The sequence below is a fragment of the Mustela putorius genome, unplaced genomic scaffold, assembly GCF_011764305.1.
Source record: "Mustela putorius furo isolate JIRA1106 unplaced genomic scaffold, ASM1176430v1.1 tig00003856_pilon_pilon_pilon, whole genome shotgun sequence".
In the NCBI taxonomy this organism is placed as follows: Eukaryota; Metazoa; Chordata; class Mammalia; order Carnivora; family Mustelidae; genus Mustela; species Mustela putorius.
In genome coordinates, this window is record NW_025422008.1 from 328,789 (window position 1) to 343,991 (window position 15,203).

A 15,203-nucleotide genomic window follows, 5' to 3' on the forward strand; every position below is an offset into this window, starting at 1 on the left:
TTAGTCAGTCATTTTTTAGTCAGAGTGCACATTTATTGGAACTTCCAAATAACAAAACAACTGCACATTTTCACCCATCTACAGGGCTACACTTAAACAAGTGAAAAAGTTCTCACTCTTTTCCCAAAATGGAATAAACAGGCAGTCTCAGGCATTGAATCAGTTATATTTATTCCTTAATCCAGCCACACTCATTTGACTAATCTGTTACCTAGAAATTATATTTGAAATATTACCAGGGACAACTTGCATAAAATCACACTGGTAAGAAGGGAGAAGGAAAATAGATAATTAATACAAAGGACACATCTACATGACAAGAAAGAAATATGCGACCCTGACTCCAGTCCTTTTCCTATTTTTGGTCACAGGCAGGAACTGAGATCTGTGACCTCCTGCTCCCACTTCCAATTCAGTGTCTTCCTCATCTCTCCCAGAACCACAACAGGTCAGTGTTCTAGTTCAGGAGCCAACAAAACTTTCTTCATTAAGGTCTGAGTCCTCAGCAGTCTGGCTTCCTTGTGTTTCCTGTGGGTTATATCCACCTTTGCAATTGGACTAGAAGTACTGAGAAGCCGTACATAGATTCTGGAACTGTGCTCATGGACAAAGCTTTCTGCAATTCATCCAGGGTCTGAAAACACTCATCTTCATTTACCTCTTTATTCTAGTAGCAGTTCTGTTCTCTCCAACTGCTGTTGACTCACAAGGAAACCCAAACTCTCATTTCCCATTCCCTGAATTAATGCAGCACCAGTGTTTAAGAAATAACAGATATTTACTAAGGTTCATTAAGATAAGTATTCCAGAATAGGAAGCACATACAATAGAATATTACACTCCAATCTTCTTCAAGTCCATTAGCCATACATTTCTTAGTCAGTCATTTTTTAGTCAGAGTGCACATTTCCTAAAATAGAGCTGGTAACCCAATGTAGCCTCTGGGTTGATCTGCACAACTCAAACCATATAAAATAAACACCATTTAATTTTTCAGAATAATTCAGACATCTTATTTCATAATAAAACAATACAAAGACTCCATGAAATAATGTTCATGATCAAAAGAAACATGACTTCCAATAGCAAAATTCAGCCAACCCCATTACAGCTGAAAAAGTCAATATTTATCTTCCAATACCTGAGCATAAGACATGAACCAACTATTCTCATAAACTCACCCCAGCAGTCTATATCCAGAAAAGAAGGGCAAGCCACCCGGTCATTCAGGACTAACTTCAAAGGCTATTACCCCTGGGAATGCGCAGCTCCAGGAGGAGCCACAATGAGGAATCTGGGACAGGGTTGAAGCATTATGGGGACATAGCTTCAGGACCACAGGGGAGTAATGGAGATTCAGCCTCTGGGAGATCACCATCAACACCACAGCCTGAACTGAACCCCTGTCTTGAGAGGCTCGCAGGATCCTCTGAAGAACAAGGAGGGTTGTTAACAGTACAGAGGTCTGCACAGGCCCACCCACCCCAGAGCAGATGGTCAGGGACACATCTCCTGACCTCAACCTGAAGTATGGAAACAGAGTCCCAGAGGAGGAAGCAAGAGGGAAGGAGAAAATGTGGGAACCATCAGTCATGTTGTAGAATGAGACATCCCCTTCCTTCAGGTCCAGGAAAACCCCTACCCTCTGGGAAACTGGCACAAGGAGTTCTGAATTATCGGGGAGGGAAGAGAATGTATATCCATACATCCCCACAACCCAGAACCCCTTTCCTGGGCATTCCCGGTACCAGCCTTTCCTCTCCACATCTCTCCTACAGACCCCCAGGGCCCACTCACTTTTATCTGCATTCCTGATCTCCACCTCCCAGTAACAGCACCCTGATGTGATGCCTTCATGACCCAAGATGCTATAGAACCCAAATTCTGTGTATTTGGTTGAGTCCTTCAAGGTCATAGTAGTCTTGTCATCAGAGACATCAAGGCTGGAATGGGCAGACTCTGGATCCAGACTGACAGACCCTGCAGAGACAGTTACCAATCATTCAAGGACTTGCCTTACCACATAACAAGGCACACAACCACCACCCCACCCCCAGACACCTAGCTGCATTCAGGGGGGACCAAAGCTCCTGAGATGAGAGCCTTCTGGCTCAAGCACACAGCCTTCCAACCAGAAGAAGTAAGCATAAGACTGATCTGGGGGTTAGACATGTCACAGGGCCCTTGAGGGCCAGACTGGACTCCAACACTAAAGAATACCCATTTATATCCAGTATCAGTCACACCCAGTATTCCCAGCTTCATGACCTTCACCACCCCATCCCACCCCACCACCATTGATGATGCCAGCATCTGTATCACCACAGCAAGCTGAAGGAGTTGTCAGCAGCCATGGGATAGCAGTAGGAGCAACCAAACAACTGAAGTAACTCGCAGGCCTGAAACTTCTCCTTCCGCCAATCTACAAGAAAACCACATTGCACAAATGTGAAAAACAAATCAGATACTTGAGGAGACTCTACAAACCAGTGTTAGTACCTATCTCTGAAATACACTGATCCAAGACTTATAGGGGAAAATGTTTTGGAAGCTTTCACCTGATAAATTTATTTTTCACACACATTAATTCTCTCTCTCTATCTCTCTCTCTCTCTCTTTTTCACACACACACCACATACACACACACACACACACACACACGCACACTCTCTCTATCATACACCCACAGCCGTCATGTTACAATGTTCCCATGAAACCCAAACCATAAAGCTTAACACCACTGAGGGGCTGGATACTGACCTAAAAAGAAGGCTTTTTGCACAGATTTCATTATCAAAATAGGCTTTCTCAATTTCTAGCCACATATCCATCCTGAAAGCTAAGTTTTCTTGAGAAAGAACCGAAGAGATCAAAATTTATGAGGCCTCCATTTACTTATAAAGAACTGGCTGAACTGAACTTGCAGGTTGACTCAAAGCCATGGTAGAGGCAATAGAACTTGGTGGATCTGCACTTGGAGAATGACTCTCAGCCATGGGTGAGGAGAACTCAGGATATGGCACCAGAGAAATCTTCCCTATCAAGAGGTAATGGAGAAGATTCAAGGAAGGAGAGAGAGAAGTTCAAAGCAAGAAAGACATGCATCTAGTGAAAGAAAGTAATGAATTTTCTTCCCTATATCATGGAGTATTGCAAGGAAAAAATCCCTGCTTCTCCCTATAATCACCTAGAGAGATCAAAAGCAGCAGGAGACACCACACATGATCAGCCCCCAAGTATGGCTGTGTCCTATCCCCAGAAACTGTGAATAAGTTTTGGCAGAGAGGACTTTACAGATGTGAGTAAGATTAAGGAACTGAAGATACAAATGCAGCAGGGGTGGAATAACAGTTTCTCCAAAAACCTAGATGGAACCTCAAACCCAATTATCCTAAGGACCACATCAAGCTACCCTCTATAAAGTGAGGTCCTGAAATGAACAAGAGAAAAATAGAGGGACCCCATCCCTCAGTGACACAAAGCATAAACTCCTCCAAACTTCATACTCCCTTTTGGGAAGAAGAAAAGTCAACTGATCACAGCAAATGTGTATCTGTCATTAGACCCTGAAAAGTCCTCACGGTAAAGCTGTTACCTCCGACAGGACAGAGACTCCAGAAAAAAATTAGAACAATTATAAAATAAGAACAGGACACTTTCTCTATTATTTGCCGACATGGGGCCCATATTCTGCAACCCTAGGATCACACTCCTCCCCCGACAACTTTGGAAGAGTGAGATGGCCTCATTATGTGAAGCAAACCCAGTTAGAGAATTAATTCAAAACACATTAAAATAAATATAAGTCTTTTAAGATATCTCTCAAACATGTATCAAGGAGTTTATTACTTTTTGTGCACCCAATAACTTGCATGTCCTCTGTGTACTTCCAACTCTAACCACCATGGCTTTCATTTGTGGTCTCTCTCCTACCCAAAGCCACCCAAACTGTCTCTTCTACTCTCAGTCACCCAAAGTGTCTCTGAGAGGAATCACAGGCTCTCTACTTTCCTTATGTTCTTCTCTCTTCTCCAGTCAGCTTTTTTTCCCTGATTTACTCCCAAATTTTCTCTGGTAAACAATTTTCACTCATCTGAGCTTCTCCTATTGAAATCTTCACACATTGCCCCTAATAAATCTAACAAGTACTGAGCCCATCAGGTAAATCCAGAATTCTCCTAAAAGGAGTGATAATTGTTGTGAACAATTATAAGTTGCTGTCCTTTAAAAAATCAATTTCTTAATGCTATAATACAAACACGTACATAAGATTTTGTATATAATGGTCAGAATCTCACAAACCCATTACCAGAACTCCCTACACATCCTGGAGGCTCTGGATCTGAGAATCAGAACAGCTGACCTAAAGAAAACTACTTCCAAAACAATCATGGAGGTTTAGAGGAAGATACCTGGCTTGGACAAGGAGTCAGAGCATGCAGAAGCAAAATGAAGACCATCACTCCAGAGAAACAGGGAAAAAAAAAAAAAAAAACAGGAAAACCAAAGCAAGATCCAAAAAGAGGTAGGAATTTCAGGACAAAATGGATTCAGAAACAAGGATCCCTTAAGGAAGACTTGAGTCCTAAGCAGGTAAGCTTGATTTCTGAAATCTTCCAGAGACAGTAAATTCTGAAGTACACCGTCAATGCCATGGTCCAACTGTCCTTACAAATGACCACTCTGTTGTCACTGTACCAACAAAACTATTAGTGAACAAGGTACGTTCAGAGGGTGTTGCTAATTCTAACAGCAACCTACAGTAGAGGATGGGTCAGAATAGAGGCAGATCTGTGTTCCCAAGGACAGTCCCTGCAGTCTTCAGAAGGACACAACACACATAACAAGGAGATCAGGGACACCAACCCCATCCTGTTGTGAGGTCCAATGACAGAGAAGGTGGCACAGTGGAGGCTGGGAAGGTAAAGCCATGGGAAACTGAGTCACTTACCTGCATACAGTTTAGCCTTCTTCAAGGCTGAAAGGGAAGACACCGTGGTGAGACCTAAGCCAGAACAAGTCTGCATAGTAATGATCTACTGGCATTTGCCTCCTCTCTGTGCTACAGGTGACACTATAACAGAGTAAGGAGAGAGGCTAGAGAGGAGATACCCTCCTGACATGGGCAGACAATAGGATGTTCTGGGAAATTCCCTAGACCACAGGTCAGAGAGCCGGCATTGCAGGCTGAGTTCCATGCCTGCCAATTGCTTCTGTGTGACCTTTGCCAAGTTAGTGTCCTGAGTCTTAAAAACCACAACATTAAAATAAAAACTCTGAGAAACAAACAGAGGGTTTTGGAGGGGAGAGGGTGGGAGGTTGGGTGAGCTTGGTGGTGGGTATTATGGAGGGCACGTAATACATGGAACACTGGGTTTACTGTATAAACAATGAATTCTGGAACACCGAAAAGAAATTAAAAAAAAAAGATACATGTGGTTGAATACTAAAACCATCAAAATGACAGTTAAATTAAAAATCAAAAGCACTTTTAACTATTCAACTTCTATTCTCCTACAGACAAGTGGACTCAAGAGTCAACCAAGAAAAACAATTCTAACCAGAAGAGACAAAATTTTAAAAATAAACAATTAAATTTAGCAGAGTCCAAAGAGACAATGAAAATAACACAGAATTGAACGACTGATTATGACATTAAGAATCTCTAAGGTAGGGGTGCCTGGGTGGCTCAGTGGGTTAAAGCCCCTGTCTTCAGCTCAGGTCATGATCCCAGAATCCTGGGATCGAACCCCAAGTCAGGCTCTCTGCTTGGCGTGGAACCTGCTTCCCTTCCTCTCTCTCTGCCTGCCTCTCTGCCTACTTGTGATCTCTGTCTGTCAAATAAATAAATTAAATCTTTTTTTAAAAATCTCTAAGGTGAAAAAACTCAAGTTATTCATTCAATTTTATGCACAAAAGCATTGCAAGGCCAGTTATCTATATGCATTTAGTTTTCTGAATAGAAGAGACACAGCTTCTGCAGAAACACTAAACCCATAAGAGTCAGGTAGGCCTCCTGGGGCCAGTGGAGAAGAATTTTAATCTCTAAAGAAATTTCATGTTTAAAAAGTTGGTAGCAGTGTGGGAGGTACTCAGCATAAATACAGTCAACATCTAAATTTGTTTCTTCTTTTTTTTAAGGGGTGCAGGGGGATTCAACAATAAGTCAAAATGTGCATTTCAAATAAATTTTCAATAGAAAATAGTATTCCTTCAAAGAAAAATACACTGTGTCCAACCATTCTTGATTACCAAAAGAAAATGCCTAATACTAACAAATTTCATCCACAGAATTTTTCTGAAATGAATTCCAATATCAATCGCATCCCAAAATAAAGAAATTTTCACATAAAAAAATGCAAAATTTTTATTCCATCTGCTTTCAATTACTTTAAAGTTCAAAAATTATATAATGTATGAAAATGTTTTAGGGAGTAATGTATACATTATTACATGAGTGCAATAAATCATTATTACATCCAATGATTTCCAGGAAAGAGAGATATGGGAAATAACACAAAAGAGGAGATTAATTAAGGACCAGGATGTTAGGTGAGCTCTAGCATAAAAGTGGCCAACGTTCTCTGAAAACATATCACTGGATCACTGACAACTTATCCCACGACATTCCCACCCAAGCTCTGCCCAGTCCTCTACCCAACACTTTGTGATCAGTACCTCCAGGAACAGGAGAGAAAAGACTCTCCCACGATGGTGTTATGTGTAGGGATCACACCCCTAAATTTAATGACCCCATTTATTTATATAGTTTCTCTAAAATGTTCCAGAGTATTCAAGTTGACTGAGAACCAGTTGCATTGAAGACTAAAATCCTACAAAGAAGGCGGGTAGATCAACCCAAGATGCACCACGGACTCCAGTGACCACCATCATTTCAGGTTTCAAAGCATCATGTGCAAACCAATAGCCCAGTTGGGGAAAGCCCATGGAGCAAGTTCTGCCTCCCACCAGTTTCCACCTCTGCACCAGGGATGGGTCCACATGTCTCTGCATGAAACGGAGAGGGAAAGCTATGGCTTAGGGGGCAAGAGACCCAAGGACATCCGGACAGTCACTCACCAACCAGGTAAACAGATTTCCTCCAATCTGAAAGGCAACATAGGAAACAAGTGAGCTAAGAACCAGAATGTCTCCTACAAATGTGACACAGAAACTTCTGGGAAAAGGACACAACATACCAAGATCTGCTTGGAGTTCATCTAAAAAAAAGTGAAAAATACTCTTAAACTCCCATCACTAAGAGCAGAAAAGACTGCACCTGGAAAACCCGCAAGAGCATATATATGTCTCCTTGAATATCTAACTCCAGACCCCTCAAGCCTCCACAGCCCTACCTGTCCTCTCTGGTCCTCCTCAGCCCCCTGCTCCTGGCCAAGGGCCTACTGTCTGCTTCTCCTCTGCACCAGCTTCCACACTTGTCTGCCTTGGCCCTGTCCTGCCTTACCTCTGGCCTTCAGTGCCTCCTCCTTTATCTGCTGGATCTCCTCCTTGTCTCTGTGCAATTTCTTCCATTCCTGTGTCTCCTGGAGCTTTGAAGTATGTTCTCTCATGATGTAAAAGGCATCCCCAAGGATTGGGAGCATCAGAACAGTCAGGATCACCATGAAAACTGGCTTCCAGGGAGAACTCTGAGGGAAGAAGGGTTCTGTGCCCCGCCAGACACCCCATCAGGGCACTGCTCTGACAGCCCAGCCCAGCACACACAGGGACCCCCAATCAGACCATCCCACCCTTGTAGGAGTAGGAAGTAATACTGACCTGGGATGAAAATGGCCATTGCCTTCTCCTGGCTCAGGATGGGGTTGAGGACTGAGCAGGTCACATTCCCTGAAGAGCTGTCCCTCATCACCAGAGTGGTCTCTATGGTGAACAGCCCTTCACCGTCTTGGGCTTGGGTCTCAGAGAACATCAGGAACTTCTCTCCACTGAGAGCTCTCCACTGCACTTGGGGCTTTGGGAACCACCCTGAGGCCATGCACACAACTCGGACCCCGTCCTCCTCTGGCCCTGTGATGTGCACTTGAGGGGCAGAGCCCACACCTAAAGAGAGAAGCTGGAGAGCACAAGGAGGCCACCCAGAGCTCAGGGATTCCAGCAGAACCTTCCTGTACACAATACCACCCACAGCACTGAGTTTTGGGGGCTTCTTGGGGGAGTGGTCCCTACAAGGATTAATGTAAGGGGTCCTGCCATGGAGAACAGAAGGAAGGAACATGGGGACCTGTGGCAGGCACAGAGAGCAGGCTCTTCTCCCCAACCATGAGGGTGGGAATTCCATCACCCAGAGGGATAGAAAGAGGAATTTGGTTCCAGGATCTATCCTTCTCTGCTCTTCTCAACTCACACACTCTCCAGGGCATCTGCGGGCACACCCACTGCCACTCGGTCATCACTTCCACCAACTACATACCTCCTCATCTCACTCCCTAATATCTACATCTCTGGTTTAGCTGTGCCAGGATTCCTCACAGATGCTTCAGACTCAAGTCCTGAGCTAATTCATGTTTGGCCCCAACTTTGATAGGATAATGAGGAAAATACCCCCAACCTTTCAGCCTTCTTTACATCCAGCCAGCCCTCTGCCACCTCTTGTTAATGCCTTCACACTCTGCTTCTGGGCTCCATCCTGTGACTTGACTCAGTCCCTGAAAGCTCAGGGAATGTGACTCTAGCAGAGATTGGAAACTGCTTCCGCCATTGCCTTGTCCTCTGCCACAGGACAGACATCTTCAGGCTAGCACAGCCTTTCCAGCTGAAGCTGTCCTAGATCAATCAATAGCCACCTGGACAACACCAGCTGAGCAAACCCAGCCAAGGCCCACTGTCAGGACAAAATATATTAAAATAAGAGGTGTATTGTCCCTGTTGAAAATAGGGAAAGAGAGCCCCCTCCCAGCCTTTTCTTATAGCATTTACTTGAGGAAACTTGTGGTTCTGGGTGTTTTCTCTCCTCTTTGAAATGTATATAAGTACTTTAAAAATAATAATAATTGGGCCTTTTGCCAGCTCTGTGATCCAAGAATGTGTTTCTCAAGGACCTGGGAGCCCTCGCTTTGAACTGCTCACACCAAGGAAGACAGCAGCCCTCTCTCCCCCTTCTCTGCCAGAGTAGGAACCTAACCTCAGTGTACACCACGATCCACATGTAACATCACCGCCTGTCATCATGATGGGAGAATTGGTTAAAAAAAAAAAAACACTACTTTAACTTTTATTTGTCTGCAAAACTCTTCATCTCTCCTTCTATTCTGAATGATCCCCTTGCTGGATTCTTGGCTGCAGATTTTTTTTTCCTTTTAGCACACTGAATATATCATACCACTCCATTCTGGCCCCAGAGTTTCTGCTGAAAATTCCACTGAGTATATGTAAAAGTGTTGAATCACTATATTGAACACCTGAAATGAGTATAACATTCTATGTTAACTACACTGGAATTTTTTTTTTTAATTTTTAAGGTAGGAGAATTTAGTTTTCCTTGGAATAAAGCCAATTAGCTAACTTATGTGATCACCCAATTTCCAAGAAAATATTAGGTTCCCATCTAGGACAAACAGTGCTGGCAAGTCTACCTACTTGAGAGCTCATAACTGTTGATCCTGAGAATGTGTATGAAATGAGTTCTGTCTGCATATGGAAAAGATGAGATTTCTTCTGTCTTTGCATTTCTGGATAGAATCTCTGTGATGCACAGCACATTGTACTTAATGCTATTTTAATAATAAAAGGACCTTTCTTCCTACTATCTTAGAGACAAGATTCTGAGTTGGAAGATTATGTTTTTAACTATGTTTCCCCTACGTGACTGAAGGTTTATGAGTAAGACCTAATAAGATTAGCCAAACACAGCCCAGATGAGCAGAACTCCCTGAATGCCAGATTAAATACATGTTTGGTGTTACAGGCCACTGAGATTTCTATGTCTGTGTTACACAGCATTATGGCAGCAATCTGCAGCTTACACATAAAATAAATATTTCTACCACTAAAAAACCGATTTTAAAAAAATCTGTGAGTACCTGAAGTCCCTTCTCTCCACACCTCTAAACCCTCCTTGTCCCCAAATCTCCTCACTCAGCTGGGTCTACTTTCCAAAACTCTCCAATGCTGGAGTGGTCCCTTCCCACCACACTGCCCCTACATGAATGCAGGAGGCCATCCTCTCCACCCCATAAATACATCCAGGCCTCCAGCCTTGCTCACCTTCCATACACCTTCCATTACAGCTGCCAAAGCAAACCTGCCCTCACACACCTCGCTCCACTGCTCTGTTAAAAATTCCCTCAGCCCTGAATCTAAATGGCATAAGAGCACACAAAGCCTTTGATGATCTGGTATTACCACTCCCACTACCCCAAAAACAAAACTCCTATCCAATTCCTCCTCATCCCACCATCAGCATCCATCAGGGAGTACACAGTCCAGGCCTGGGACAATTCAGTTGACTGCTCAGACCCACAATCACCATGCTGTGTATGCGCCACACAGATCCATCAACCAAAGGCCATTTCAGAACACTGTCTGCTTCACTCAAATATCTGCTCAAGTGTGTGTTACTCATGGGCTTCTCCTGACAAATCCCATCTCTGGGCACCTGGACCAGGAATACCTCTATATTCTGGAGAGTCACCTCTCACCACCCTCCCATTCACCTCCACACCAATCATGTGGCCTCGCTCTCTGCCCAGACTCACCAGCCACACTCCTCCCTCAGGTGTCTCGTGTGAATGTTCTTCTGCTTGGAAATCTCATCCCTAAAATATTAATTTGGCTAAGTCTCTACTCATTACCTTCTAATGTTGCCTATAACCTATTTGGCTATTTATTGTCTGTATAATATAAACTCTACAGGGCAGGGACCTTTATTTGTTACACTGAGATATCCAGGTGCAGAGAACATAGCTATCACATACCAGAAGTTCTATATATTTAAACTGAATAAATGAAGAGTGAAAGACCACTTTCCCTCTTGTATAACTTGAGGGCTATTAACTTGGACCCTGAGGTGGCTCCGAACGCCAATACTGCAGGTCTCTAAATATCGATCAGCAACCCACCTGCCACCTTGAGTTCCACACTGGCCTCTTCATGGAAGATTCCCATTCAGAAGAAGCAGGTATACAGCCCATTGTCAAAAGCCTGGACGTTGTGGATGCGCACTGCAGCCTCCCCCTGGAAGAGGAAATCCTTCACCAGTGAGGTTCGCCCTCTGTACTGAGCCAACTGCTCTTCTCTCTGCTCCCGCTGGTTTTGATAGATGAACACTGCTTCTGAGAACTTGGAGTGGAACCACCGCAGCTCCATATTCTCCACATCCATGGCCGGGGACACAAGACATGGCAGCATGACGTCTGCACCCAGCACTGCCACAATGGGTTTGGAGGGGCCAATCACCATAAACTCCTCTGTGGACACAGACATAGGAGAGAGAAAGCTGGAGAGATGCAGGACAGGGAAGAGAACACATTGGCAGGAGGGAGGCCCTGACTGAGGGACTAAACTGTGACAACTCCTAATGGGACAACTTTATCCTACAACAATTTTGAAACACAGAAATGGTGTCAAAGAGTCTCCTCAGAAGCCTGTGCTCCTGACTCCAGGTCCTTCCATGAAGGACTCTCTAACTTAGTAGGTCCAACCTTCCACAGGCATCACAATCACCAGGAAGGCCTGTGGAACACAGACTTTTGGGCTTTACCCGCAGACGTCCTGGTTCAGTAGATCTGGAGTGAGTCCAAAAATGTGCATTTCTGAGGAGGCAGTGCGAAGTTGATACTGATGTTCCAGGGACCACACTCTGAAAACCACAGCTCTAACATGCCTCCTCTTAGGACAGGACTGAAAACTCACCAAAGAGCACTACTGTGGCCTAGTGGTAACATCCTCCTCATTGCAGCACACCTGAAACTTTCCTACACCTGCTCCTAAAGTTATTGTTTTTGCCCACGTCTTTGTCTTCTACTGAATTATATGTGTGCTAGAAACTAGACCTCACAGCTACTTCCATTAAAACCTGCCTTCAGGGGTGCCTGGGTGGCTCAGTGGGTTGGAGCCTCTGCCTTCGGCTTGGGTCGTGGTCCCGGACTCCTGGGATCGAGCCCCAAGTCGGGCTCTCTGCTCGGTGGGGAGCCTGCTTCCTCCTCTCTCTCTGCTTGCCTCTCTGCCTACTTGTGGTCTCTGTCTGTCAAATAAATAAATAAATGGACAAAAACCTGCCTTCACTCCACTGCTCACAGGACCCAAATTACTACCTGTTACCAAAGAGGGTTCATCCCACTGCCCCCAGCCCCTCGCAGGCCTTGGTCTTCTAAGACCTGGTAGATATGTCACACCAGGACACTTCTGCAGGACAAACCCCACCTGACAACCAAACACTGACTTCTCAGCTCCTGTGCTACTCAAATTTGGCTGAGTCACCATCTGTCTCACCTGGGGGATGACAATTACTAGTCTCCCTGTGACATCCTCCCTCCAGTCAATGTCTGTGAACCTTTAAACCTGGAACCAAAACCAAACCATGTGCCTCCTCTACCAAAGCCCTTCAATGATTCTGCAGTTGCCCAAGTGATCCTGAGCCCATTAAGGAAGACCCTCCCTGCTCTCTGATCCCCAACTCCTGCTTCTCTCCCCCTCATTCACTCTGCTCGGGCCAACACTCACCTCCTCTGCTCCTTGAACACCGAGGCACACTGCCAGCTTTGTCTGGCTGCTCCTCACTGTGGAGAACCTCTTCCCATGGGATCCAGACAGGCTCTTCCCACCTCTTCCATGTATTTGTTCCCATCTCACTACATACAGTGACCACCTTATGGAGCACTACTGCCTGCCCACTTGCCATCCTGCAGCCCTGACTGGCCCTCCTGCTCTATGTCCTTGTCCCATGCTCTCTCCACTAACAGACATAGACTGTACGCGGTTCTGGTACAGGACAGGTACTCACTGTCCCTGCCAGAATGTAAGCTCTGTAAAGAAAGAGACTGTCTGCTTTGTACACAGAGTAGCACCTAACGTGTACTCAGTGCCCTATAAATATTTGTGAAATAGAAGTACCAGTAAATCCAGGAAAGAAAAAATAAAGACAATTATTTTCACACTTTTCATAGTGAAATTCACATTTTTTTACTTTAGAGACTTAAACTCATTAGAGAACTGTCATGCTCCCATGCCCTTATTTTGCAGTTCTGGGATTCTTCTTATGTGTTTAATTTCAAATAGCAATTGGGGGATCTCCAGAATCTGGGTAGAGCCAGGGACTCCACCAATAGCCATCTGTCCTAATGGAGACAGCAGCAGAGCTCTGGGGGCTCTCACCCACCCCAGGGAGACACAGGGAGGGGGAAGGGACACACTCACCTGCAGAGCCCCGAGCAGGCAGCTGCAAGAGGGGAAGCAGGGAGGGGAGATGGGCAAGCAAGGAGTCCCTGAAGCAACCCTCCATTTCCTCAGAGCTGGGGAGACACAGGGCAGGAGGCAGGTGACACATCCAGAGAAGAAGCAAGGCCAGCCCACAGTTCTGGGCCTCAGAGCAGACAGCATGGCTCAGGGCTGGCAACAGTCCCCAGCAGGAGCACAGCCTTTTCTACTGCTCAGTATGCTGATGGGTGGGGGCCCCACAAACCTGATGCCAAGAAAGCCCTCCTAACCCTTTGGAAACTTCCCAACCTGCTCTGCCCACAGGACCAGACCCTTCCCGCCTCAGCACAGAGGCCTCCTCCACATCTGCATGAGTCACAGGACACCACAGATGTCTGGGAACAAAAGGCGTAGACTCAGGGCCCTCCCCATGAAGGACACACCAGCTCCTGTGTGCTGTTCTTCTGCTGCCCCCTTATTATGACCAGAGAATGACTGAGAAGCACGAGAGTCAGACTGCATCCTCCTCAAGGACACTGTGGCTCCCACCACAGGCACGTTGTTCTGGGGTCCTTTGATAGGTGAGTTCACCCTGATTTCAGCTCTTGTCTCCTGCAGCCCTTTTCTGCTCAGGACCAAGGACGTGGACTTGCTCATAGCTGAAGCCAGACAATTCCCCATGAATGGTTAACCCTCATCTTTTCTATCTTTGAGGAGTTTCTGACTCAGGATAAAGGATCCCAGCAGAGCAGTGGGAAGCACAGGATAAAATGAGACCTGGTCAGAAAGAAGGGCTCAAACCACTGACCTTGAGGGGGATGGGGGCAGCCAGTGGTCCTGGGAAGGACAGATTCTGGGGCTGACTGCTAAGGTCTCCTCCACACTCAGCCACCTGCTGTGGGAATCACCTGAGGCAAGTTTCTTGACCTGCTCTGCCCCAAGTCCTATCTGCAATGTGGAGAGAGTAATAAGATCTCATCCCACGGTATAAGAAGTATCCTATGAATTTATGTATGGAGAGTCAGTGCACATTAGAACAGTGCCTGTTCCTAGGAATGCTACAGAAATGTCATTAAGTAAATGAGTAAAGTGGAGTCCCCACTGTAGTTGTCCTGGGTCATCTCAGAGCCTCATTATTATTCACTCCAGCGCTCCAGCCCCACCATGATCTTGTCTACCTCTTCCCAAGCATCTGCTCCCCACTTACCTCTTCTTGTCCAGCAAGTATCTTCAGAACCCACTCACCTGCTTGAAAACCTGGGGCTTCTGGAGCGTCTCTAACTCAGTACTGTGAGACCTCAGCCAGCCCCAAATCTGCTCTCAGAGATTGCACATGCAGTTCACTGCTCAAGCCCCAAAGCCTGCTCCTGCTCCAGGTGCCACAGGCTCCTCTTGTCTGAGAGGCAGCTGGTTCCAGGAGAATGGAGAAGCACAGCCTGGCACAGGTTGCAGAGGTCTCAGCTGAACCAGGGAACTGGGGCACTCAGCACTCCCAGTTAGAAGAATCCTGCGCTGACTCCTTCCACCATTTGAAAGTGAAAGCTTACAAAATGCAACCCTAGCAGACTCTGCCCTGCCCTCTGGACGGTGCACCCTAGTTACCAGGAAGGAAACAGCATGATCAGAGCCACAGAAACAGGGCAGGTACAGATACACGGACCCACTCTGCAGGGGGACACAGAGACGGAGACTCCGTAATCCTTTGTTGAACAAATGCCACTCTCCATGTTGGCTAGCTTCTATACCAGAAGTAAGGAGTGTGTGTGGCACAGCCAAGATTAAGAAAGCCCTATGCTTGGGGCTACTTGTACTGTTCACTACCAAAACTA

The 15,203-nt window shown here is 45.7% G+C and overlaps 1 protein-coding gene across 3 annotated transcripts; it reads right to left on the reverse strand.

Moving 5' to 3' along the window:
• Nucleotides 1–150: 150 nt before the first annotated feature.
• LOC101680794 (butyrophilin-like protein 1) lies at nucleotides 151–14,929 on the reverse strand. 3 transcript variants are annotated; one of them, XM_045065118.1, is made up of 9 exons: nucleotides 14,620–14,929; nucleotides 11,079–11,426; nucleotides 7,780–8,061; nucleotides 7,466–7,666; nucleotides 7,200–7,220; nucleotides 7,081–7,107; nucleotides 4,952–4,978; nucleotides 2,396–2,422; nucleotides 151–1,980 (listed from the first exon to the last, which is right to left on the reverse strand). In XM_045065118.1, the coding sequence occupies exons 2-9, from the start codon at nucleotides 11,122–11,124 to the stop codon at nucleotides 1,223–1,225; spliced, it is 1,389 nt and encodes a 462-aa protein (XP_044921053.1). In that variant the 5' UTR covers nucleotides 11,125–11,426; nucleotides 14,620–14,929; the 3' UTR covers nucleotides 151–1,222. The 3 variants fall into 3 exon arrangements, with proteins under 3 accessions (XP_044921053.1, XP_044921052.1, XP_044921051.1); XM_045065117.1 differs by having other exon boundaries at nucleotides 7,780–8,074; XM_045065116.1 differs by lacking the exons at nucleotides 11,079–11,426; nucleotides 14,620–14,929 and having other exon boundaries at nucleotides 7,780–9,238.
• Between the last annotated feature and the right edge of the window lie 274 nt (nucleotides 14,930–15,203).